Here is a 27,797-nt window from a genome sequence, read left to right as displayed (position 1 = left end):
ATAGGGGATCACAAATTGAACATGAACCAGCAATATGATGCAGTTGTGAAAAAGGCTAATATTCTGGGATGTACTAATAGGAGTGTTGTATGTAAGAAATGAGAGGTGATTTTTCTGCACCACTTGGCACTAGTGAGGCCTCAGCTATAATACTGTGTCCAGTTTGGACACAGAAAAGATGTGGACAAATTGGAGAGAGTCCAGAGGAGAGCAACAAAAATTATAAAAGATTTAGGAAACTTTACTTTAGAGGAAAGGTTAAAAAAACTGGATATGTGTAGTCTTCAGAAAATAAGATCCAGGGGAGCAGGAGGGGGCTTTGAACAATCTTCAACTATGTTAAGGGCTGTAATAAGGGGCTGTGATCAATTTTTTTTCCATGTCCACTGATGGCAGGACAAGAAGTAATCGACTTAACCTGCAGGATGAGAGATTTAGGTTAGATATGAGGAAAAGCTTTCTAATTATAAGGGTAATAAGTTTACCAAGGGAGGTTGTGAAATCCCTGTCATTGGAGGTTTTTAAGAACAGGTTAGACAAACACCTGTCGGGGATGGTGTAGGTATGCTTGCTCCTGCCTGAGTGTGGGAGGACAGATTAGATGACCTCTCAAGGTTCCTTCCAGCTCTACATGTCTTTGATTCCATTATTCCCACTAGTTGGCAGCCCTGTTTAAGAGTCTTTATTCTGCGTTATTTGGAGAGTAACGTTCTGTTTTTTCAAGGACTGCTCTGTGTGTATGATCCCTTATTATATTCTTAATTTATAGTTCTCCCATGAGCTATAACATATGCAGTGTTAGAATAGCAGTTAAAGGTATAATACAATTTGGTAGCTGTATCATGTCAAATTGGGGGGAGAGGGGAGAATGACAGTGTGATCCCATAATTACCACCAAAAGTGATGATATGCTTCAGTTTATTTGAATTTTTTTCTGAATCCCCCCTCTCACATTTCAGATTTTGCCATCTTTTCAGCCGGCAGCAATGAGAAGTGGAGAAAAGCCATAATTACCTAGCTCTCCTAAATCTCCCTTTTGAATCATTGGAAGTGTTTTAAGCACTTCGAATATCAGTGGACAGAAGTCTGTGAATGCTAACATCCCGATAATTAGCGGAAACAACTGACTCGATATGACCAAAAACATGTTTTAGGTCAAGGCCTAAAAAGATATGTAGCTAAATTGTCAAAATATGTATTGGTGATTTAGCATCATGAATAATGGCAATGACCGACCAACCTCTGAAACACTGGGAGTTACTGATACCACTGCCTAGAACAAGTACATGAGTATGTGCAGTGAGTTTATTGAAAATTTCAAACTCTCTTTCATGGAGTTGTCACCAGTCATGTCACTACTTTTCATTACTATGTAGAAATCTAAATTACAATATATTTTATATCTATATCTATATAATGAGATTTCAGCAACAAAGAGAATTAAATTATAACTGTGGGGAAATCTTAAAGGTACATCTACACTGCACCCTTCTTTAAGTGGATCTGTACTCTACATGCTGTTGAGCCCACCTAGCATGGGTATAAACAGCAGTGTTGCCGATGAGGCATGACTAAGGCAAGTAAAGACACACCTGAAGGGTATGAGTACGTACCCTGCATACTCTCTACTTGCCCAAGCCATGCTACCCCATCTATGCTGCTGTTTTTAGCCAGGGCCGCCCAGAGGATTCAAGGGGCCTGGGGTCTTCGGCGGCGGGGGGGTCCCTGCTTTGGCAGTAATTCGGCGGCAGAGGGTCCTTCCACTCTGGGACCCTCCGGCAAAGTGCCCCGAAGACCCACAATGGGGGCCCCCCGCCACCGAATTACCGCCGAAGACCCAGCACTTTGGCGGCGGATAATTCAGCAGCAGACCCCCTGCCGCCGAAGACCCAGAGTGGAAGAAGCTCCAGGGGCCCGGGCCCCGCGAGAGTTTTCCGGGGCCCCCGGAGCGAGTGAAGGACCCTGCTCCAGGGGCCCTGAAAAACTCTCGTGGGGGCCCCTGCGGGGCCCAGGGCCTGGGGCAAATTGCCCCACTTCCCCCCTCCCCCTCTGGGCGGCCCTGTTTTTAGCAGTGCAATGTCCCGCTGCCTCCATGCTGTTGGAGTCTTTCTCCTCTGCAGGAAAGACTCCCCTAGCAGGGAAAGGCTGGGCGGGGGGGTGGGGAGCCTTTCCCTACTGTCTGCTACAGCCTTTCCTCACCACAATGAAAGGCTCCAGCAGCAAGGAGCTGCTGAAGCTTTTCCCCCAGCTGTCTTCCCCCTGCCAGAGCCTTTCACTGGCACATGTAGCTACTGCAGTGTGGACACAGCAGGCTTTTCACAGTGGCATGTAGCTACACAAACTCTTCACACCACAACCAGTGGTGTGTCGTGTAGAAACTGTAGATGTAGCCTCAGGAACCACCCCCCCCATCCCCATAGGAATGGATTGATTCTAAGATTCAGGGTAACTGCTGAGTCATACTGGCAGATGGGTCCAGTTAGCTCCGAGCAGGATACAAGGAGAACATTGGGCTTGTTTGGGCGGAGGCATCTCTGGGTAAGAGTAGAGGCCTCCACGGAGAAAGTGTAGGAGCAAGCTAACTGCAGTAGCTAGCTTATCGTGTTATTTAAGTTAAAAATGTAAATCCAAGGTAGGGAGAAAATTTTGGACACTGGGTGGGAGAGGGAGGTGCTGTGTTGAGAGGGTGGGGTGCAACTCTCCCCATTTGCCCATACACAAGTAAAAACACGAAGTGTCTTGATTAAAACAAGATACAAATGTGTGTCATTGTATATACTATTTTCTTGGGGTACACCAGATTGTTGCCGAAGCTTTTGCCATCACTGCACTTGAAGATATAAGCAGATCAAAGGGGGGTAAAGGAGTTTTATTAGAGTTCTTGTGTGTGCTGTAGAATTGGCATCCAAATGCTAATTAAAATGTTCTTAAAGCATGATAGGAGGTTCTCAGGTTTGTAAGCTCTCCAGAGCCAAGGACTCTATCTTCCTGTGTGTAAGGACAGTGCCTTGCCATATTGTGGGCGCTACGGGAATAATAATGATAGTGAAGAAAAACTAAGTTGTCTGGAAATTTTCGCTGAAGGTTGTTACTTCAGTGTCAGACATCTGAAATCATTAGCCAGTGGACGTTTTTCTTTCCTTGTTCTTGTAAATATATGCCTGCTTTCATAGATTAAAGTTAAAAATAACAGTTCAGCATATGAAATTTGAAATGAAATAATTCCTTAGACTGGAAATAACAATGGCACAGCTAGATAATAAAATAAAAATAATGCAGGCAATATGAGGACTTTAAGGATGGAGTATCTGCACATGTACACATTTTTACTTTTTTCTGTGGACACAATTAGGGAATTAGTTGTTGTTGCTATCTCCCAAATTTCAGTTATGCCTTTTAACTTAATTATGACGACTTTAGTTCAGTCAAAAAATTGAAGTAACATAATAAGTGAAGGGAGAGGGTGTCATGTTTATTAACTATATCCAGCCCCATTTAATTCTCCAATTCATTCTCTAGCCTTAACCCTAGCCAAACTGGCTTCCACGTGACAAGTACTCTATTACACCCAGAATGTTCCAGACCTTAAAGGTGCTGCATCTGTACACAATCACCATGGCTGGTAGAGCTCCCTACACCACAGTTATAATACTTTAAAGCCTATAGAATCTTCCATGATTATGGCAATCCAGTGGCTTAGAGGGAGACCCTACATTTCATAGGTACAGTCCACTTCTTGTCCTCTCCAGTTTCTTTCCCTCTTGATTTCTCCCTGAGATCTCTGGCCAGTTAAGAGACAAGGGGAGGACAAGATTGGGTCAGTCACTTGGTTTACATTTTTGGCCATCTTCTCAGAAGGCTCGCAGTGGCCAAAATCTGGTATTTGTGCAAATGTACCGTGGCATTCAATATAGTACCTCAATAGTTCATGTTTTACCAGGTAAATTAAGACAGTTGTAGTTCAGAGGGGTATATGCTGGCTTGGCATCATCCTGGCAATCAGGCATACCTGTTCTGGAGGCATTTTTTTTATTAATTATAATTATATAACATTGGGGAGTTTGGCATTGACTGAGAAGGTGTGTACCAGCTCACTAGAATGTTGGAAAGACATTGTCTGTAAAGAACATGGATTACCCTGTCAGCCTTGAAAAGAGAAGGATTAGAGATGCAGGTTGCACAATGCATCTCTGATGCCACTTAGGGGAAGGGTGAGGTTTGGGGTGAAGAGTTCGTCAGAGCATCCATGTAGACAATAGTGGAGGACTTCATTGTAAACGGAGAGACTGGGAGTCTGTTCTTACTCTGTTCTGACATTGTGGGAGCTTGACAGCACCTGCTGATTTGAGTCTGCAAAACCGTTTTATTTACACCCTTTGCCCTCCAAATCTTGCACATCTGCACACTTGGGGGTTTCTGTAACACTTGTCTTTTGGGATGAAATTTTCTACGCTTGGTCTCTGTCCAAACACAAATGTAATTACCAAGCTGAAGCAGAATCCCTTCTGTTATTGACTCTTTTTCCATTTTAAAATAGTCCAGGCATACCGTTTAGACAAAGCTAAAGAAAAAGTGGCTACAGATTGGAACTTGATATGGACATAAGTCTTCACTGAAGCCTGGCTTTGTTTTGTTTTGTGGGGAGGAGGAATTGGTTTTGAACCATTTGGGAAATACATTTTGATCATGTGTAGTAGAAATAGCCTTATCTGGGACAATGCAGATTTGCAAATTAAGAACAAATCTATAATTTGGAGGAACTGGCTGAGCATGGTATCATGGATTTCCCAATTAGTTCATCATGAGGACTTTGTCCCTTTTCTAATACTAAAGGAACATTACGAACTGCCATCCTTAGTGGAGTGGCAGTATTTACAAATATGACACTTGCTAACTTATCAGTTTGGGCCAGATGCTCTAGGACTGCCAGAGGCCTCAGAAATGCTTCATGAACTCCCCAGGCCCATGTCCATAGGTGCTGGCTTCCTCATTTCCCCAGGGGTGCTCAATCCCCACTCTGCCCCAGGCCCCGCCTCCACCCCACCCCTTCCCCCAAGGCCCCACCCTGCCCTGTCTCCCACCCCGCCTCTTCCCACCCCTGCTCTGCCCCTGCTCCACCTCTTTACCCGCCCCTTCCCACCCCCTTCCCCAGGTGTGCCCCACTCTTGCTCCAGCCCCTCCTCTCAGCACCTCCTGCACACCATGGAACAGCTGATCTGTGACAGGCGGGAGGCACTGGGAAGGAGGATGAGGAGCTGATCAGTGGGGCCATGGGCAGGCAGGAGATGCTAGAGGGAAGGGGAGGAGCTGATCCATGGGGCCACCAGTGGGTACTGAGCACCCACTGGAGCACCCACAGAGTTGACACCTATGCCAGTGTCCACCATGTACACTTTACTAATGAAAAGAAACTCCATTGGTCTGGAATTCCTTGTGAAAGCTTCTGTTGGAAGTTAGCTAATGTAACGCCAATATTTAAAAAGGGCTCTAGGGGTGATCCCGGCAATTACAGACCAGTAAGTCTAACGTCGGTACCGGGCAAATTAGTTGAAACAATAGTAAAGAATAAAATTGTCAGACACGTAGAAAAACATAAACTCTTGAGCAATAGTCAACATGGTTTCTGTAAAGGGAAATCGTGTCTTACTAATCTATTAGAGTTCTTTGAAGGGGTCAACAAACATGTGGACAAGGGGGATCCGGTGGACATAGTGTACTTGGATTTCCAGAAAGCCTTTGACAAGGTCCCTCACCAAAGGCTCTTACGTAAATTAAGCTGTCATGGGATAAAAGGGAAGGTCCTTTCATGGATTGAGAATTGGTTAAAGGACAGGGAACAAAGGGTAGGAATTAATGGTAAATTCTCAGAATGGAGAGGGGTAACTAGTGGTGTTCCCCAAGGGTCAGTCCTAGGACCAATCCTATTCAATTTATTCATAAATGATCTGGAGAAAGGGGTAAACAGTGAGGTGGCCAAGTTTGCAGATGATACTAAACTTCTCAAGATAGTTAAGACCAAAGCAGATTGTGAAGAACTTCAAAAAGATCTCACAAAACTAAGTGATTGGGCAATAAAATGGCAAATGAAATTTAATGTGGATAAATGTAAAGTAATGCACATTGGAAAAAATAACCCCCACTATACATACAACATGATGGGGGCTAATTTAGCTACAACGAGTCAGGAAAAAGATCTTGGCGTCATCGTGGATAGTTCTCTGAAGATGTCCACGCAGTGTGCAGAGGCGGTCAAAAAAGCAAACAGGATGTTAGGTATCATTAAAAAGGGGATAGAGAATAAGACTAAGAATATATTATTGCCCTTATATAAATCCATGGTACGCCCACATCTTGAATACTGTGTACAAATGTGGTCTCCTCACCTCAAAAAAGATATTCTAGCACTAGAAAAGGTTCAGAAAAGGGCAACTAAAATGATTAGGAGTTTAGAGAGGGTCCCATACGAGGAAAGATTAAAGAGGCTAGGACTCTTCAGCTTGGAAAAGAGAAGACTAAGGGGGGATATGATAGAGGTATATAAAATCATGAGTGATGTTGAGAAAGTGGATAAGGAAAAGTTATTTACTTATTCCCATAATACAAGAACTAGGGGTCACCAAATGAAATTAATAGGCAGCAGGTTTAAAACAAATAAAAGGAAGTTCTTCTTCACGCAGCGCACAGTCAACTTGTGGAACTCCTTACCTGAGGAGGTTGTGAAGGCTAGGACTATAACAATGTTTAAAAGGGGACTGGATAAATTCATGGTGGCTAAGTCCATAAATGGCTATTAGCCAGAATGGGTAAGAATGGTGTCCCTAGCCTCTGTTCGTCAGAGGATGGAGATGGATGGCAGGAGAGAGATCACTTGATCATTGCCTGTTAGGTTCACTCCCTCTGGGGCACCTGGCATTGGCCACTGTCGGTAGACAGATACTGGGCTAGATGGACCTTTGGTCTGACCCGGTACAGCCTTTCTTATGTTCTTATGATCTCAGGCTGCACTTGATACAACAAAAGATTTTATTGAAAATGTATTGGGTGCCACCAAGATTTCACAGGCTAAAGCCCTTATCCTCAGATATTCGTTGGCACTGTCCCAAACAAAGGAATCCTGATGCATATGCTGTGGGACTGTCCCACAGTCAAGCAGCTGTGGAAAGAGGTGAAAATAGCACTCGACTTGAGCAACCAAACCTCAGACAAAAATTATATCCTAGGTGATATACCTGCTAAGCTGGGTTTAATTCCACCATAAAGACTTTGGGCTACAATGATCACTGAGCGCATGATTTTACAAAAATGGAAGAGTAGGCTTATGTCCAGAATAGAGCAGTGGTACCCTGTTTCTAGATACATTTGGATAAAAAATGTTGAGATGGCTCAAATAATGCCAGATCTCCATTCCACCTAACCTTTTCCACTTTTTCTCTCCCTCTCTCCTTGCCCCACTGGTCCCCTCCTTCCCTCTTTTGTCCGCTCTTGTATGTCTTCTCCTTTTATGTTACTGTTACCCCCACCCAAACGTGTCATGTCTGTGTAAGTACTTGTCTTGCAGCTTTGACAAGTTGTAAAATTGCACAGTTGCATAACTCTGTTGATGATCCTGTGAAATGTGTGGTATTTGGAAACATACAGAAGATATACGTTATTTACCCTTTTATACTTTTCATTGGCTGTTTCTTTATTAAAATAAATAAGAAATTAATCACACAAAAAAGAAATAGCCTTAAGCCCCAGCTCACTGCAACACACAAACACTGCATCTCTGTGCACAATTTATGTCAATGGGAGTCTGTTGATTTCAGCGTGCTTTTAATCAGCCCCCTAGTTAGGAACACACTTGTCGAGTCAAAGAAATTACAAGCTCTGCTGGCAAAGCTGGGTACATTGGTTACCTCTAGTCTCCACTGTTGGGGTTTCCTTCTGTGTCGCAGAATTTTTGCCACGTTAGTGTTTTACCAAAATGTATAATAATCTTTGAGGAGAATCCATTATAATAATTGCTTTCAGTAGCACGTTTTCCAGTGATGCTGAAGTTCTGTAAAACTCATATTTCCACTGCATATTCTAGTGGCCAGACCTTGAGTTTTACTCCCAGGTCTGACGCTGGCTTACTATACATTTCGGAAGAGTCAATTAACCTTTCTCTGTGTCCGTGTTGCTTGGAAATTATCTGATGAAAGATACTATGTAAATGCAAGGAATTATAGTATTAATATTATTATTTATTATTAGAACTTGTATTTTATATTCTTGAATTGATTGTTGTGGACGAGCTTTTATCATAAAAGGAAATAGGATAGTATGTTTGTCTGAAGGGGGAAGGGTAATGAGTCAGAAATTAAGTGGTTATCATATACCCTTTCCTGTCAATTACAAATAGAACTATTTGTTTACATTACAGTGGTGGTGTTTTAGTAATCTTCCTGGTGATAGAATTGAATCAGTGATCCTGGTATCATTCCTCACACTTACCACTGCTACTAATAATTATTGCATAAATAACTATTTATAAATACTCCAGATCTGTTTAAACCCACAACTAACATCAGTATCCTGCTTGAAAGCATTCCAAACTTAGCCAGTGTCATAAAACAATAGAGAACATTGACATTTTTATTGTGAACGCAAGTTACAATTGAGCAGTAATCTGGTGGATCATCTGGTTTTTATGATCCATGATGAGAAATGTAGCTGTCATATAAAGAATAGATTTCCCATCATAAAACCTCCGTATCTAATTTCAGCACCAGACTGAGCGCTGCCTCGGTTGCTCATTCTACTAGTAAACACTGTTGGAGAAATGAGTTTCCCTTCTGCTTCCCCTCCCTCCATTCATCTACGCATTTTGGCAACAAGTGTTTTAATGGAGCCTACCTTCCTCAGGCAACTGTTGTTATCAGCAGTCCCCACTGGGTAGCTGGTGCTGCTGAAGATTGCCCAGGAAGAAGTCACTCTAAAATAGTGGAGTAGGATATTATTTCTGTCAATATTCTGTGAAACAGTTTCTCTTCAGGGAGTTAAGTCCACTAAGTATCATCCACAGTGGAGCAAACAGAATCAGGTGGCTAGTGCCATCAAAGGATCCCCTGTCAAGCTGCAAGCCTCTCAGTTTGAGCTGAACTCGTAGTGTTCTATTTAGATACAAGTTTCCTTCATGTGAGAAAACTGTATGCATGTTGTGTGTTAGGATCAAAACACAAGGTTACTATAAACTGGAACAGCTCATTCATGATCTTTGAGATTTTTGGTATAAATTTCATTGGTGCAAATAGGAAATGAAATTAAACATGAAACCTGATGATTGAGGAAAGGCACAAATTCTGCTTTCAGAGTCACACTGCAGATCTATATTTGGAATAGGCTGCACGGTCTGCAGTGCTGACGGACACTGCTAGCCGTAATGTTTGATTTGCCATTGTTCTGCTGTCCTTCAAAGGTTGTGGCTCTTGGGTCCACATGTCTTTGGTATTTATGATAGTGAATCAGAAGGGGAGCTGTTTAAGCTAAACATGGGTGATTTTCACAAAAAGAATAAATTATTCCTTTGCTACTGTCTGAAAAGGGCAGATCTGGAGCCAATTTAGTGAGCATAAGTTACAATTGACTTTGGAAGCAATAACTTCTGCACTAGAGCTTTCTCAGATGGATAGCCAAGGAACTGTCTGGCTGCATGTGTTTTTACACATCTTTCAGCTAAATCAGAAATCCAAGTGCAAAATCTAGTACTTAGAGACATCTTGTAGATTTGTGACCCTCCCAGAAGGATTTGGGACCCATCAACCAGTGAATGGTTCACACTGATAAATATAGTATACATAGATTTTTCATCTGTGGCAAATACAGTAGCCTTCATTTTAATATTTACTGATCTTAAATAATAAATCCAAATATAATTTACCCCAATCCTTGTAAGTGAGGAACTATTCCCACTGGCAAACTGATTAATAGAAGAAGCCAAGTTAATGATACACCTGCTGCACATTCAGATAAATGACCCAGGATTCAGGATTGATATTTGTGTGTATCATGGTTAGAAGATGCTTACAGATTCATGAAAAAGTAGGATCAGAAACTGGAATAGATTGGGAAATTGAAGGTAAGGTAGTTGGAGGAGAGGAGCAAAATCCATCTGGGACTCAGGGAAAAATGCAACAAAGAATGATCACGATGGATCACCAGTAGAAAGAGGGAAAGTCATGAACAGAATGCCCTGGGGAATGAACAAGAGCAGCCAATGTAGAGGGGGTAAAAGGTTGGGAAGGAGCTTCTTGTCTGCTGTTGATACCCACAAAACAGACCCTCTCATCCAAAGTCCACTGAAGACAGTCAAAAAATTCCCATGTACTTCAATGAGCTTTGCATCAAGCTCAGATAAAGGAAGAATAAATAAAGGCGATAGAAAGAGCAGGAAATGAGACAGACACAGGGTAAAAATATAGACTTTATTTATATTGTAACATTTCAGGAGTTTAGCCTGATGGGATGCTAATAATAATGGACAATGTTAAGGATGAATATTAAAAAGCTCATGTTTATTTAATATCCAAAAGCTGCTATGTCCTTAGTCATTTGTTTACTCAGTCCTTACTTGGCCACATTCCTGTTTATTTCAGTGGGAGTTTGCCTGCATAGTGAATCAGGATGTGGCCATATATATGAGAACACAAAAGAATAGCAATTACTTAGACATATTGGAGAGTTTTATTGAACTGCTGGAGTTTACTTAGTTTGTGATTCTAACAGTTACGATTACACAATATGGTTACAACTTTCAACTTTGGGTATGTAAAATTAGGTGCCTAAATCTATATTTGGACAGCTGGAAAAAGATTTATTTTCAAAGGTGCTGAAAACCCACAGCTCCTGCAGACCTATGAAAATACCTGAACTTTTCATTAGGTATCTAAATATGAATTTAGGTGCCTAGCTCTAGGCACCCAATTTGCAAATGTTAGTCTATGTGAATTGGGTAATCCTTATATATGCTGCTTTATCTTGTCATATATTAATTGGATATGTTTTACAGCACATTGTCATTTCTGATTAATATATACTCATAATAGGGGGCTAGATTTTCATAATTCTGTGCATGCATTTATGAACATGTATGTTCACTGCATTGTACCTTGTCTAGTCCAAAGCATATGCAAAATGAGTGTAAAACACTTACCTAATTAGGCTTGTAACATCTCACACCAACTTTACTCAGGTGTATAAATGACTATCTAAGATACAAGGTAGTGGAGAATCAGGGCCTATGTGCCTTATTTTTGCATGCAAGTAACCATGATTGATCATACAGATCACACACAACAGTAATTGCATGTGCAAATAGCCAGTTAGTTGTATAACTGGTCATTTTAATATCCAATTGGCCAGCAAATAGGCCAGCCATGGATACACAGTGTTATGAAAATCTGGCCCAAAATATCAATCACTGTTGCTATTCTGTTCTACATTATGTCCAACCAAGAGGTGAGTCGGAAATAATTCTCACATTAGTCAGACAGAGCAAAACACATAAGTCGACACAAAGATGGGAAAGCAGAGATATCTATATTGACTGTATTTATTTAAACATTGACCATATTTAGTAGAAGTGCAAATCAACCTAGTGTACAAACCTACTGAACAGAAAGAGCAAAATATGATCTAAGGTACATTGTCCTGGTCTCACACACACGCACGTCTTTCTTCTCTGGGGGTCTCTTGTAGTCACATTAGATTGCTATTTTAATCCAGAACTACTTTGGTTTATCAGTAATAGTTCTACTTTGAGCCTTGCTCAAATTACTAGCAGAATAAAACTACCAAGATATTTATCTAGCCCATTACTTCAGCTGCTTTTTAGTTTCTCCACAGATACATGACAATTCTGTCATTCATTGTTTTCTGTGTTGGGTAATATTGCCCCCTGACTTTAGAAATAGATAAAATCAAATAAGCTAAATGGTAGGAATTATAAGTGACCTACCCAGGAGAGAAGGTATGAGATTTAGAAGTATTCTGCTTGCATTTTTCAGGAGTACATTTGATTCACAGCTTTTTGAAGTAGGGACTGTCATTTATTGTGTGTGTTGGGAATGTACAATGGAACCTCTGCCTGCCCTCTATGTGCTACCACCATGTAAATGAAAATTAAAAGAATGTGGGGGACAGTTGACTATCAGGGGAGGATGAGGCCATCTATAGCCTGGTTGAAGAACAATTCAGCTTGAAACTTGGCAATAGGTTACTGTTTGAATGTCTAAGGGACAGTTTAATCACAGGATAAGTAAGTAGTGGATGCATCTTGCATTTCAAATATCACACAGGTGATGGCTTAGGGAGATTCCAACCCAGTGCCCACTGCTGCATATGAAGCTCCACAGAAAATTGCTCTGGGCTTCTTTTTTTCTTGGACTTAAAAGAGGTTTGGTAATTAAGGAAGGATCACTAGACAATGTTAACTTTCCCTTTTTTCCCCACTACATGCATCCGATGAAGTGAGCTGTAGCTGACAAAAGCTTATGCTCAAATAAATTTGTTAGTCTCTAAGGTGTCACAAGTACTCCTGGTTTTTTTGCAGATGACAGACTAATATGGCTGCTACTCTGAAACCTTTCCCCTTTCTGTAATGCCTTTTCATATACAACTGCTACAGAGTGAAATAATCAAGATTTTTTTGGTAGCAGATCAAAAAGTCCTTTCTTGATTTAATTGAAGGTAGTTAAGCTAAGAAGCTTATGACTAAGAAGGTCATAGAAAGAACAGATTTAAAGCAGCGCTCTTTTCATTTGGCAATGCTGTGAAAAGGAGTGGTGCATATTATGCATATGTTTAATGTATATATGGTGAGTGCATTGCCAAATTTATGGAAGCCTCACTCCTAGGCAACTTCTGTGAACAGTAATAGTGGTATATGTCTGCTTTTGTTACTCTAGGTGAGAAGATGCACCTTAGACTTCAGTGAATCTTGTGTGCTTTTTTTCATTTGCTTCCAGATGCTACAGTAGTTTTAGCCCTATCAGCTCATCTGCATTGTGTGGATGGCATTGCAATTTCTCTCTCACCCTCTGCAACATATTAATCAAAATTCAGAGGCTGATGAGATTTGCTTTGCAGTTTCTTCATATCATTGACCCAGAAAAGTCCCTGGGAGGACAAGTTAAACAGAAATGAGGTTGGGGGAATAGTGAGAGAAGACCAGAGCAGAAGAAGTTGGAGATAGAAAATACCTATGGAGAAAAATAACATGAGAATGAAGCATGCAAAATCAGTGTCGAAGAAAAGAGGAGAAAGGACCGGTAGGGGCATCTCACTACGAGGTGACTGGAGAGCATGAGGAAGAAAAATGGAGGGAACCTAAGGTATGGGAAATGTGGGAAGGAAATAGTGCTAAACGGAGAAATGTGAGAGAGATTGAGTTAGAGAGAAAGGGAGAGAAACATCAAATGAGAAAAGAAAAAATGGCTAGAAAAAGAGAGGAACTAGGTTTAACAAGGGGGGAAAACCTAAAACATTTCCTAGAAGTGAAAAAAAAAGAGAAAATGAGCCAAATTCAGACTTGATGTAAGCAAGTGCGACTCCCCAGAAGTCTGTGGAGAATGAAACCTCTTACCCCATGCTTAATTTGGCCCAAGTAGTCTGTGGGAAAGTACAGACACTGAAAAATGACTGAAGAAAGAATGCGTGAAAATGAAGAAGCCGCATAAAAGGAAGAGAAAAAGGAGAAGATGGAAGAAACAAAGGAGGAAATGTTTGTCTTATTTTATAGAAAGATAATTTTATTAGCTTTATTGAATTTGTGGTTAGATGGTGGTTTGTTGTGTTTTTGTCTTTGTTTTTTCCTTTTAAAAGAGAGGGGGGGAGGGAAGCATTCTGAAAATTTTCCTCAACCTTTCCTGCTTAGAGACCTTCCCTGGATCCAGCATCCTTTGTGCATAGTATTCCTATTTTCATTCTCAAAAGTTGACTAGTAACATAAGAATTTGCTTTTATTACCAATCTCTGAAAACACAAAACAATAACTAAGTTTGTTTTTTCACATCACATCAGCAAGACTTGGGCATTGACCAGTAAGAGTTCTAAGGCCAGATTCTAAGGCACTTTGCTCAGTGAGCTGAATTTATTGTTGCAATCCAAGAACATTACATAAATGCTGGCCAGTTCGCTCAAAAGACAATGAGAGTTTTAAATATGTTGTTCACTTAAAATATGTGCATGGTCATATATTATGTTCTAGAATATCTAATTTTTAAATCAAAGAAATTCACTCATTTGATTTATTTTGTAAATGCAAGATTATTTGATTTTTCAGTCATGTTTTACTTCTTGAATTAATGTTAATTGGAGATTTAGAATAACATTATGATAAATCCATGTGTATTTTCACTGGGCCAGAAAAATCACCCATTTAGAATACACAGAATGCCTTGAGTCGTGGATAGACAGACAGACAGACCTCTCTCTCATCTTTGTAAAGTATTTTTGGATCCTCGGATGAAATGTACAGCTTGCATGCAGTGTGTAAGTAATGGTGGGTGGAGGGCTTCCTTGTGCCCAGATTAGGATTTTAATTTTTGTGATTGCATTTAACAAATGATGTTGGTAGAACACTTCAACCAACCTTGAGGATGATCCACAACTAACTTGGAGATATTCCCTTGTGTTCCATCTATAGCCTGATGTGACTCTGCGGCCTGATTTTCAGAGGTGTTGAGCACCCACAACTCCTACTGAACTCAACAAGCTGCAGGTGCTTGGTGCTGAAAATCAGGCCATGTAACGTATAAGTGAGCCTTTTTTGATGGATTAGATTGTGAGCCCAGCTCCTGGGGCTATTTGAGCATGCTCAGCTCAGAAACCAAAAGGGGAGGGAGGCAATGGTGTCTTTATACCAAATGTCCACCCCCAATGGCCATTCCAGTAGCTGAGGATCATGAAAGCTGTGCTCAGACTACAACCCTGAGGCACCTGCACCAGGACTTTGAGGGTGAGGGGAGCATAAGACCATCTAAAATCCCCTCTGAACTGCTGGAGGGATCTTCCTATGCAAAGGGGGTCCTCAGTTGGCCACTTAGGCCACTCTTAAAGCTGCTTTCTATCACCAGAGTGGTGCACAGCAGACTTCACGTTGGCCAGGATCTGACCCTTTGTCTTCAACCGTCTGATTTGGTGGCATACCTATACAATATAAAAATAAACTTATTTATGAGCAGGAAATGCGGCAGCCTCCTATTGGGCAAAACATGAGTCTGAGGTGTTAGCTATGGTAAGTACCTGCAAAGGGTTACTATTTGTAGCTTCCTACTTGGACTTGTATTCTAAAGCTTTCATCAAAGTAAATCTGATTATTTTGCACATGGTTTTCCTGAAAGGATGTTATGATTTTCTAGATGTTTGGTGGCTGGTGATAAATTAGGCTTTTATGATGTCATGTGAAAGGCCACTGCTTGGATTTCCTTCTCTATCGAGCATGCTGAAGAATACATTCAGGACATGCTCAGAATGTAAAATTATCCTACCGTGTTTTACTTTAACCCTTTCATGGATCATTTGTTTTGTAATGAGAAATGTTTGAGGGGAAATAAAGCGACCTATGTGCCAGCTTCATGGAGGGCCCATAGCACCCCCTTCCGCTCCCCCCACCCACCCACCCCCTGTTGTTTTACTCTTTGCACATTTAAATGGCTCTCTTTAAATACAAGTAATTTTTGTGGCTGTTAGGCATGTAAGGTAAACATAACTCTTGAACTTTTAAACATTAAAATCCTACATTATCTCCAGTTATCCTCTATTGATATCTGCTTCTGACAATTGTCATTGATTGATTGAGATGGAGGTAGAAAAAGTGCTTATAGACAATGAATCAAGTATGACTGGTAATGAAGACATTTAGAGCTAGATTGTGTCTCTAGGACACAACCAATAACAAGGGGCAGCATATACCAGTAGTTGTTTTGTGCTAGGAAACGAATTGTGACTCTGGGATATATATTGGCCTGTAACAGCAGCAAATTATTAACCCCTCTCTCATGCTGACTCCACATGAGTGGGTGGAGACAAGAATCCATTCATTCCCCACCTCTTCCCTCTCCTCCTGCTTCCTGCCCACCTGCTCCTGGGTAGAAAGTAAGTGAATGCAAGGTCCGAATAGCCAAGGTAGCAGTGTAAAAGGGGTTTTTACTTTTCTGTCCAGGCCTATAGTCCAAGTCACAACTTAGCCTTTAACGGTTTGAGGTTATTAGCTAAACATATATCCAAGAAAGGGAAATAATATATGATGGTCACAGCTGTTGAAATGTTTCCATCAAAATGTTTTTAAGACCGAAAATGGCTTTTTGATTAAACTCAAATTTTTGTGGGGGGAAAAAACTTTTCATTTTTTAAAAAATCAGGTTTTTGTTTAATAAAAAGTTAATTATATTCTCCTTCATCAGATATTACTTTTACATCATAACAAAGTAGTGATGGTAGAACAATGATAGGAATGTACCTTTAGACATCCCTATTATAGAATTAAAATATATTAGTTTGGGGTTTTTTGTCAAGCAGTCATGATATACGTGAGAGTCTATAAAGGGAAATATTGGAGGTGACATGTCCAAAGACAAAATGAAACTCAGATTTCATTATCCATTTTGGAGGGGAGGGAGGTTGTTTTTTAGTGAAATGCTTTATCCCTAGTTTTGTATCAAAATAATCTCCTGAGATTTCTTAGCAGAAATGGTCATGCTCAAAGAAATGAAGAGTTAATCTTTCATGTGTTAGCAGCCGCTAGCCTACTGATAATCTGTAATTGGAATAAGAAAAATAGCCCAGAACTAGAGAAATGGTTCCCAAAAATATAGGAGGTTGTTATGGAAAAATTAACACATCAATAATGTACTCAGCAAAATAGACAGAGGACAGATAGATACTTTGGTTACCATTTAATCAAAATTCAAATATCTAACACTGTGCATCGACCTTGGGGATGGGGGTGAGGTGGGGGCACACCTGTCCAATTTTTTAAATTTTTTTTATAGAAATGCCTGGTTTGCTAAATATGAGTAGAGACGGTAGTTTCACTCAAATTAATGAAATCCCCAGAAATCACATGGCTTGGATGTTGTAAAGAGGTTCACTCTGTAATATGGTAACACCCTGTTAAATAGAGACTTGATTATTCTATTACTTTATAACATTTCTCTAAACCAGTGGTTCTCAACCTGCGGCTCGTGGGCCACTTGCAGCCCAATCAACACACAACTGTGGCCCATGTGACATCCTCAGGGCCATAAAGGTAGTATTGGATATGGCCCACAATAGTAAATAGGTTGACCAAAAAAAAAAAAAAAACCTCACTGTTGTGATTATCATTTTCATTTCTGATACTTACGTAGCAATGATTGGCAAACTATTAACACTTCTTAAATGAATAAATAGTTTTTAAAAGTGATGCACTGTATTTCTGTGGCAGAGTTAAAATTTAGCAACATAGCAGGAGGCCAGTTTTCATTTTCACCCTGCTGAGCAGATCAGTGAACATATCAAAAGTTTTTAAGCGTGGGTCAGCAGCTTGCCACATAAGCTTTGAATACCTGATTCCACTGCCTTCATTCACATTTCTTACTACATAATTAATCCTCTTGAAACAACTTTAACAATATAGTTAAAAAAAACATGAAAAGCATGACAGGAAGGGGAAATCATGAGGAAAATAATCTTCAGATGTAATTAAAAATTATCTATGGCAATTACATTTAAAGAGCCTCTCACTTGCAATAATAAGCTCTCTGCCTGGTAACAAGTGCTTGTAGGATCAGAATGTGATTACCCAATTCTTCATTCCTTACTCAGGCAAAAGTCCCATTCACTTCCACAAGAGTTTTCAAAAGATCAGGGCATAATGGAACACAAGATACAACATAATACAGTTCAGTAATTAACAAACAAAAAAATTGATTTCCTAATGAAAAGATGGGCTAATAGCTAGAATGGTATCCTTCTATGATGCCACAATTTTGCCTTCTCATTTTGCCTCCTGTACTGCCTTCTAAGAGGATCCCACTATTAGTAAAGCTCACTCATTTCTCTAGAAGATTTGAACAACTCAGTTTTGTTTGTAATAAAATGTGGTTTCAAGTTATTTACTTAGATTTTTTTTTGCAAGTTAACCCAAAGGTTTTTAGCTCTGTGCACATGTGTGGGCCTGGCTGGCTGGATACACAATATCAGAGGGAAAGAATGTGTATTTACATGTGCATCTTTAAGGTCTGGTCTACCATTAGGAGTTTTACTGGTACTGTGTAACTATTTCAGTTAGGCGTATAAAGGTGGTATAAAGGTGATTTGTAATTATTCCCCTTCCATACGGGAATAGCTACACCAGTATAAAGTACCTTTATACCACTATAACTGCATCCACACCAGGGGGGTTGTATCACTTTAACTATACCAGTGTAACTAAAGCAGCACAACTTTTTAATATAGACAAAGCCTGCTTGAATAAGTTTTCTGTGTTGCAGTGGGGGGCAGCAAAATCAATGCATTGTAATTAAGATTTCAGTCTTCAGCTGCAATGTGGCCACTCATTTAAACAGTGTGTGTGTGTTTTAAATTTGAATATATGCACGTACACACACAAAATAGTATATTGTCCCATGTTTTAAGTTTCTTTTTTTCACCATACTCAGGATTTATATAATAAATGGTATGCGCAAGTGTAGTTGATTTAATCTAATTCATCTTCCCTGGAATTCTCACCGTTCTTATCATAGGCACCTGTTATACTTCAGAAGATCTCATTAAGTGGAAGCCTTCATTGGTGTCTGCAGTGTCCCAAATTGGGATTATCATTGTGTTTCTAGAATCATAGAAGCCGGAGTTGGCTCATCCAGTTTATCTCCCTGCAAATGCAGGATTGTGACCTACGGTACATTTCTAGGGTGAAATCCTGGCCCCATTGATGTCAATTATAGTTTTGCCATTGCCTTCAGTAGGGCCAGAATTCCATCTCTAGTGTCCAGTCTAGTTTTCAAAAGCCTGAGTTGTGGGGCTTCCTGCACTCTCCTTGTGAGACTATTCCACATGTATGGACAGTGACATATGTAAACATGAATCTCATGTTCCTGAGGAGTATCTGGGCTCAAACTGGTTACACTGTAACAGTAGCTGGCCTGTAAAAATCTACCGTAAAGAACACTTGTGTTGAGCAACTGAAGGCCTGATCCAAAGCCCTTTAAAGTCAGTGGTCTTCTCATCAGGCGCAAACTCAGGAGGAATTTTATCTGGACCAAAGAATAATTTTTGCCAAGACATTTTCTCAGGCTTCATCTGGCAAATTAAAAGACTGACTAAAACTTGACCATATTAGGCATGTAACTCAGTTGACTTTTGCACAAAGATAATAACTGTAGTAACCTAATGTCTGCATATGCACTCCTAAGAGGTACACATGCATTATGCTCTTGTGTTGATTAACTTGTGCACTGCCTCCATCAAAGTGATAACGCTCTGGCGACGAGAAGCATACCACGCAGAGGGCCAGCTCCCTCTGTTTTGCTCCATTTGCCATTTTATCTTCAATGTCAGTGTGCTTGTCAGAGCCAGTGCTGACTGACTCAATTTCCCTGAAGTTGAGCTGAAGCATTGTTTTAGCACTGACGGCATTCTGTTGGCCTCCCTGATGGACAATGCCATTGATTCCCAACTTCCTGAGCAGACCAGACAGTTTGCTGTTTTCTTCGCGTCTCTTATCACCCCCTGTCATTAAAAGAGAGGTCTGGCTTCAGCTTCAATTTGTGCTGATACGTAGCAATAAAGTGGGAAAGTGGGGGCGGGGTGAGGGAAAGAGAGGAGAGAGAATATTTATGACTAATTATCACCCTTCTGTTTATTACTGCTGTGAGTTCTCATGCCTGCCTCTTTGGAGACTGATCAAATTGAAGATTATCAAACAGATCAATTAAAGACACTGCTGTAATGTGTCTGGTTTGTGGTAGAGGAAAGGCTGATCTCATTTGATTTATGTTTTGTTGATATTAGCACCTACAATGGAACCCTTTGATTGGGCCTTATCCTGAAGGTACTGAGCACCCGTAGCCCACTGAAGTCAATCACAAGTGCAAGTGCTCAGCACCTCTCAAAATCAGCCCCATGCTGAAGTCGTTCTATTCCACAGAAATGTTTGGATTATATGTGAAGTTTCCTAAGCAAACAATTTTTGCATATTAAAATACACTTAGGAAAAAGGTCAGGATTTATATTGCCAATGGAGTTTCACAATATCCAAGTTCATTTAGAGGGTTTCCACCATATAGGCATTTGCCCTTGTCTTTCTCTGGGGCTCTTTGTGAAAAGTACTTATATTTCGGGGGAGAGAAATCACTGACATGAGAGTGAAAATTAGCCTGCTCATGCCACCTTAAAACAAATTTAGATAGGGAACTAAATTCACTGGCATTCTTTTATTCCCTTGATATGTTAACTGTTCCACAACTTTGCTTTTCTAAGAACAGTGTGGAAAATGAAAACGGAATGCCACTCCATAACTGCCCTTCTTAAATTCCTCAAGATGTTTTCTCTGTTTGTGTGTAGATTTGGGGCTTTCCTTATTGACACACTTCATCTTAACACTCCCTTCTTCTTTACAGTGCTTACAGGAGTCCATCGTTTTATTATATATTTATAGTTTGTATGGCACTTTACAGACAAATTAAGACAACGTCCCCTGCCTTGAAAATCTCAGAGTATAAGGGCTCAATCCTGCAAGCACCTACTACCAGACTATTATGACTAGCTCCATGTACTTCTTCGTTTGAGCTCAGTAATGTGTGTTTTGAGGCTCTTTGGCTCCAATCCTGCAGATTTACACACGTGATTAACTTTACACAGTGAATATTTCCATTTAAGTCAATGGGACCGTTCACGCACCTAAGTCTTTGCAGGAACAGGGCCGTAGTTAAGGCACACAGTATAACACAGCCTGGTGACAAGTAATGAGAGTGTTAGGGGAATAGAAGATAAGGGCGACAGCAATTGAATTACGCAGTTGCTGCAGTTAGCGATGCATACATCTTGAGTATCATGGGTTGTCTGATTGATCAATCTCCTCCCTAACTAACCGATTTCAGGAAATGATTTAACAAAGTCTGCTATGTTTTAACAGTGAAGTGTAGCAGACACCCAAACATGCTATTGGGCTGACCTGTCAATGAGCTGTGTTACATGATCTCTTATTAAAACTACATTTGAAAACTGCTCCAAAAAGTACCTGAAGAGAGAAGGATATTCTGTGTAATAAAATACATATGGGGAAGATCAGATGGTCTCAGCATATGCCCCAAAAATTAAAGAAATGGAGAAATTATACAATATTACAGACTACTTAAATGGTTGATTTTTTCATGGCATGAGTCAAAGATGAGAGGGCTGCCTCAAGAAGGAAATACATCGGATAGAGGAGAAAAATGAGCATTCAAATTACTACATTCTTGAAAACATTGTAACCTAGAAGCCCAATTCTGACAACCTTTCTCAGGCAAAGAATTGCAGGAACAGACACTTAGTTTAGTGACTTCTCAGAGCTTCATCTAACCCCTTTATCAGTTTATAAGAGATCTGTGACATAAGAAGTCACCTTCCAGAAAAACCTTTTGCATCATCTTGTGAATGTGACCACCACAACTTTCCGACTGCAGAACTATTACAATTCAGGTCAACTGTCTATTTTAGGGATGAAATCCTATCCTCATTGAAGTCAATGGGAGTTTTGTCATTGACTTCCGTGGGGTCAGTATTTCACCATAGGTGTTTTATAGCACCCATAACCTAATTCGTTTTGTTCTGGATTTACACTGGTGTAACTGGGGGCAGAATCTGACCCTAAATGTTGAGTTAAATGAATTAATCTAAATGTGATTAGATCCACTTACAGTACTTTTAAGCAATCTGTACACTTCCCCCCCTCATGTTGTCTTCAGGCTTTTCAAATTTTCAGTTAAATTTAATTGATTTACACAGTAATAAATTGCACAGTGAAACCAGATCATTCACCTAATGAGTCAAAATAAAAGTAGTGATGACACTCAGAACCAGGGCTCAGGAAATGTGATATTTACACAAAAATATTTTATATTTTTTTAATCTGGGTTTTAGAACTCTTCTTAAAAAATGCCAGCCCACACTACACAGCAAGTTTCTCTGTACTCGTGTGTGCACCTTTTTGTTTGTTTGTTTGAGCTTGGTTTGGACTATAAAACCGAATCTCCATAAAATCAGGTTTAATAAAATTTAGAGGTGGTTTTGGGGGGTTGTGGGGTTTTGTTGTTGTTGTTGTTTTGCACATTTAAGCTTTAAGCTATAATTATAAACAGAGGGGGAGAGGGCTAGACAAACAGAAAAGATCATATCAGACTCATTCTTTTCCCTGGCCTAGAGAGAAGATCCTATCACAGCTAAGTGAAGTTAAATCTGTCAGAGATTTTTACAATAGTGTTAAATGGCAACAGACAATTTGGCTGTTGCCGTTTTCCCCCTTTAGCTACTTCACTGAATGCTCAGCTTTCCATATTCAAGAACAAGTTGTAACTCACATGTAAAACTTGCCATTTATATGCTTCATTTTCTTTTTCATGGAAAATAAGAGTCTGATGGCACTTCCCCCTAAAATGGATACGTAAACACTTCACTGTTTTATTTGCAAAGTCCAAGTACTGTAAAATAACACAAAACAATGACCATTTTGAGCTTTGGTAAAAACAAAACCAAACCTCTTAGTTGCCTATCTATTCCCTTGAATTCTACATGAAATCAAGGAACTTTCTTTTTATACATTGTGTGCGTAAAACACGATACAAAAAATCTTGCAGAAATATTACTATGCTATAAGAAACAGGAATATTGGCTGGTCTGTATTCAGCAGCAGCTGTCTTTCAAGAACCACAAAGATCCATTTTTCCTCGTGGGCCTCACCTCATCCTCTTCCGTCATAAACTTTTTTGGTCTGGTTGTGCCTCCAGAAAGAAAGGCCCTGGGACTGAAATGCTGTAAGCCCCTGGAGTGGTAAAGTAGGGCTTTAGAAGGACTAAATTTGAAAGTTAAATAGGTGCAGCTCTAGTTTCAATGAAAGACTTTAATTACATAAACAAGCAGTGATTCAGTTCCAAGAGTTTTTTCAAATATTCTTATTGAATTGTAATTACTTTATTGTTTTCATATTATGAGCTACTTGTAGAAAAATACAGGAAACATGACTGCAATACAATCCTTTAATCAGTAATAGCTTTTTCCAGTCATCGTGAAGAACATTTCCATTCTGTGTTTCATGGTTTCAGTAACAATGCATTCAATCCTTGAATGTAGGTGTAATGTTATGATGATTGGTTTAAACTATAATATTGTTTTTCGTATCCATGTTCTCTTCTATCTACTAACTTCTATAGCTGAACAGCTTAAAACATCCATAGGAAGAAATTCTGGTTATATAATGCTATTTGTAACTAAATCTTATTGTAAAATAGGGTTTCAAGAAAGTATATAAACTTATTTAGGAAAGTCATTTAAAATGTTTTAACCTGTATCAGATGGGGAAAATTGTATCATCATATGTAGTAAATCTTTTTACAAACTAAGCACCGTAATACTTTTACTATTTTATTGTTAAAGTATGTGAACTTTTTAAAGGTTTCTCTCTTGTTTTTTATCTTACATTCTTAAGTTGATTTCATATACTAGCTTCTGTGTTATCTTATATACACCATACAGCTGTAATCACTGCAACTTTAGAACTTTTATTGATCTGAAAAACAAATCTTATTTTTTGCTTATCAACAATTGAGCACTTACGTTTTTGAATGGAGGGTTTGAATTGAAAAACACATTTTGGGGATGAATGGTTGTAAAGGAGAACATGTTTGTTAGAAAGTTTAAAGACTGCTCCCAAACCTTTTAAAGCAGCATATATATAGTTTTCCTGTAAACTTATTTGCTGTGCAATGAGATAATGACATCCCTTGTCTCTTGACCTTTTTCCACAATGAATAAAAAAAAAAAATTACCCTAGATTTGACAGGGTTTTGAAAGAATCTGTTTTTGAAATAAAGATTGTGGGTGTAAAATTATTACTTTATACAATGTTTATAAAAATGAAACTCTGGTTTCATTATACACCTTTTCATTAAGACTTTTAAAATTAGATTATATTAAAAATACTAAATTACTAGCTAATGGTTTAAATGTTTAAAACAGCTTGCATTGGTATTGATTGAAAGGAAACTGTTTTTTGTACATAAACGTGTATTTTAAGAGGGTTTTTCTTACTTCTAGAGGTATATAATGCATGTTAAAGTAAAATGAGAGAGAGGGCATGCATTAAATACTTCCGTTTGGATTTAGAACCTGATTCAAAGTCCATCAAAGTCAATGAGAGTCTTTCCTATTTCAGGGCCAGATTTTGCAATGCTATGCTCACCTGGGTATTCCTTACTCAGAGAAATAATCTGATTACTCAAATTGGGAAGGGTTTTACTGAATTTGGCCCCAAATGTCTACGGCAATTTCCAAACGCCCTGATAGAATTGCAATAGGAAATGTTTAGGATAACTTAGGAAAACAAAATGATTTTGCTTGTCATTTTATTTTGTTTTGATCTGGCTGTTTAGTCTTTTCTGGAGGAAGCCAACATTATTTTTAGCATACAGACTGAATTATTAAAAATGCTGCCTGGAACATTCTCAGCAGACCTGTTTGTTCCACATCCCCATCTGCAGTACAGTACCTGAGGTGATTTTCCTCTGCTCCTGGAAGGGAACTCTAGTTTTATGTAGCACACTTATGAAGAAGAATTTCCTACGTTTGGCACAGGCCGAGGCAATTTTTGGAAGTTAACATGATCACAGGCGTGCAGTAAGATGGTATCTGGAACATTGTGTGTGCAGCAGTACTTCTTTTGGAGAGTTGATGCCACAAAATGCTCATTAGCTCCACCACTGGTCAGAAAGGATGAAGGAAGGAGGGGGGAAAAAACCACATTTTTCCAGTTTTAGAGACACCAAAACTGCTGTGTTACATCACTGAAGTCAAATATGAAGGCAGACTTTATCCCAAACATTCCTCCCCCCCCCCAAGGGGAAAGACAATTTGCTATGGAATTATACAGCTATCCTTTCACATACAGAAAGCTTTTAATTGTGTTTTAGGTGAGCTCTGTATATAAATTCAAGCAAAGGGGGATATGTGTATAACTAATGTTTAATCTAGAAATAATGAATAATCAAATATATTTCAGTTTCATTAGAGATGCAGCATGTGTGTGTTTGTGGCACTTTAAATAGGCTTGGATCATAAAGATGTGGTTGACTAACAGTGTCTGGGTTCCTGTAATACTATTTCAGGGTAGTTTCTCTATATCTAGTTGTTATATATCCAGTTACTTTTATTTCCACATGCATGTTCAAGTTACTTCTTGTGAAAAATAGTGTGCCAAAAGCTTTCACTCTCCACGTTATCTGCTGGACATGCCATTACTGCCCTATTAACAATGCAGTAACAGGGGTTCTAACAGTTATCCAGCACTGTCTTTCCATGATCACATGTTTTTTATTTTAGAGAGAACATTTCAGTTGTCATGTTTGCTTTGTGATTTACTTCTGTTTAACCAAAAGGGAAAAAATGCAATAATTTGAAACAGCTCTCTTAGTAGCATGATCGGGACACATGACAACTTAATGTAAAGGGTTCACCATTAAAGAGTCAATAGGGTTTGATGTAAAGAAGAATTACTCCTTAGGTTTTAAATAGCCTGTGCTAGGTTTCTTAAATGTGCATCCTGGTGATTTATAGGCATCTGAGCTTCAACTGAAATTGCACAATCAAAAATAAATGATTTTTGTCAGCGTGTCTAAGTGTGTCCTGTAAAGATGCTGATCTAGCCAAGGACTTACAGGGACATGCGTGTGGACAGAAGACCCTCTTATATAAGTGGTGCTAGACAATAGCTGTCAGCAGTTTTGTGTGGCCCTTGCCTTACCTTTCCACCTCAACTGCAACCTGTTAAGGGAGCCAGGCCAATGGTTTCGTTAGCCTGAAGGGTTTTGGTCTAGCTTCAGTCTTTTAAAGACAAGCTGCTGGGGGCCTCAAGATGCTTTAGATAAGGAGCAAGCAGTGCAGTGGCAAACGTTACACACTGCAACAAGGAACACAAAGAGGTCATGCAATGGTTTTTCTTTTCCTTTTCCCAGGATTTTCTTCAAGGAGATCGTACCAAAGCAGAACAAAAACTGAATTGGAAACCCAGAGTCACTTTTGATGTAAGTTCTCTTACTGGACTGTTTTATTCCTGCCGTGTTTGTGTAGCTTTGTGGAAAGAGGGGAGCTCTTAACTGGTGAACAAAAAGAGAAATTGCAGTTTCAATAATGATTACATGAAGGCTATTTAAAAATCCAGCTGCTCCTATTGAAGGATTGAATGCTTTAATATTCTTTGGACTGAATATTGTGGTGCTGGACATTTTGGAAAATGGTTAGCTTTAATTAGAGTCCCAGCTTTAAAAGCCAAGCCCTGGTGGAATAAAACTGTAGAAAAGAAGCACAGCACTCAACTTAAAGCATGGAAATACACAAATAAAACAAACCAAGGTTTCTATTAATAAGGCATTTAAATTTCATGTCACTGCTATTTTAATAGTGGATCCTTCAGGAGGGTATTTCTCATAAATTGTGGTATTTTTAAAATTACTGCTCAATTGTCTCTGGATTTGACAGCCCCCCGGGATTTGCTTTCCTGGACTTCTGTTTGCTGCCCTTAACATCAAAGTTAACTTTTCCCTAAAAGTAAAATAATAATTGAAATGATACATAAAATGAGGGGTCGGAGGGGTGGGGTTTGTTTTGGTTTTAGTGCCTTGAGTTTCACACAATGGATTGGCAATTAAACTTTAAAAAAACCAGGTGTTTCAGTCTTCCAAAAGACCAGAATAACCACCACATGCTGTTCCTTCTTGCAGGAGTTGGTGAAAGAGATGGTGGAAGCTGATGTGGAACTCATGAAGAATAACCCCAATGCCTGAGCCTGTTCTTTGCCTCCAAATGAGCTTTTCCTCTCCCCTAGAAAAATCACCCTGACGGTTGCTGGAGGCTGCCGTCTGCATCTTAGCTGGACATAATTGATTGGAGGAGAATCATGATCGGTGTAAAATGTTGGGGGGGGCTTTTTAATTAATTGTATTGTTTGTACTTGTGTAAAAGATACTTGCAAATTAAAGGTCTGGAAATTAAATGTAGGAGAAGATCTCAAACACCATTGCTACTGCTCCTGTTTAACTTTCTTAAATTTGAAGTTTAACCCCACGGTTGTTTCCCCGCATCATGTACCTGAGATATATTGGCTGGGATTTGACCGGTGAACTTTCCAGTTAATTTCCTTTTGATATTAAAAATCATCTTTCTACAGAAGACCTGAAGTGCATATTATTGCTTTCTCCAGCTAAAAATGAAAGAAAATCAAAACAAAAAAAACCCTTTGCCACTAACATTCCTCCGGTTCTTTTCCTCGAGTCTTCCTTTTCTGTCCACTCCTTGTTTTTATTTCCTGCTGCTTACCTCCACCTCAATGTACCATTTCCACCGCTTGAACGCTTTAAAGTCTGGGTAACTGATGTAACTTACAGTGAAATTGACTGTAGTCCATGACGAATTAATTCCTAATTGCTCAAATATCTTTCAAACTAGTCAGGGGGGATTGTAAAGCTTTTTTTTTGAAAACGCCAGTTTGTGTGTGAGAGACAGAAGAAATACAATAAGCTTCTCTATCCAGCACCTTTAAGATC

At 39.5% G+C, this 27,797-nt stretch overlaps 1 protein-coding gene across 1 annotated transcript in view; it reads left to right on the top strand.

The window, feature by feature from the left end:
- Window positions 1–27,423, top strand: part of GMDS (GDP-mannose 4,6-dehydratase) — a 548,809-nt gene extending 521,386 nt beyond the window's left edge. Inside the window, exons 10-11 of the mRNA XM_045005274.1 lie at window positions 26,211–26,279; window positions 26,976–27,423. Of these exons, the coding sequence (XP_044861209.1) occupies window positions 26,211–26,279; window positions 26,976–27,038 (132 nt within the window). The 3' untranslated portion in view covers window positions 27,039–27,423. The remainder of the gene's footprint in view (window positions 1–26,210; window positions 26,280–26,975) is intronic.
- The last annotated feature ends 374 nt before the right edge of the window (window positions 27,424–27,797 follow it).

This window comes from Mauremys mutica, chromosome 2 (genome assembly GCF_020497125.1).
Source record: "Mauremys mutica isolate MM-2020 ecotype Southern chromosome 2, ASM2049712v1, whole genome shotgun sequence".
NCBI lineage: Eukaryota > Metazoa > Chordata > Testudines > Geoemydidae > Mauremys > Mauremys mutica.
The sequence above is the reverse complement of the archived record's forward strand: the minus strand, read 5'-3'. Positions and strand labels throughout refer to the sequence as shown.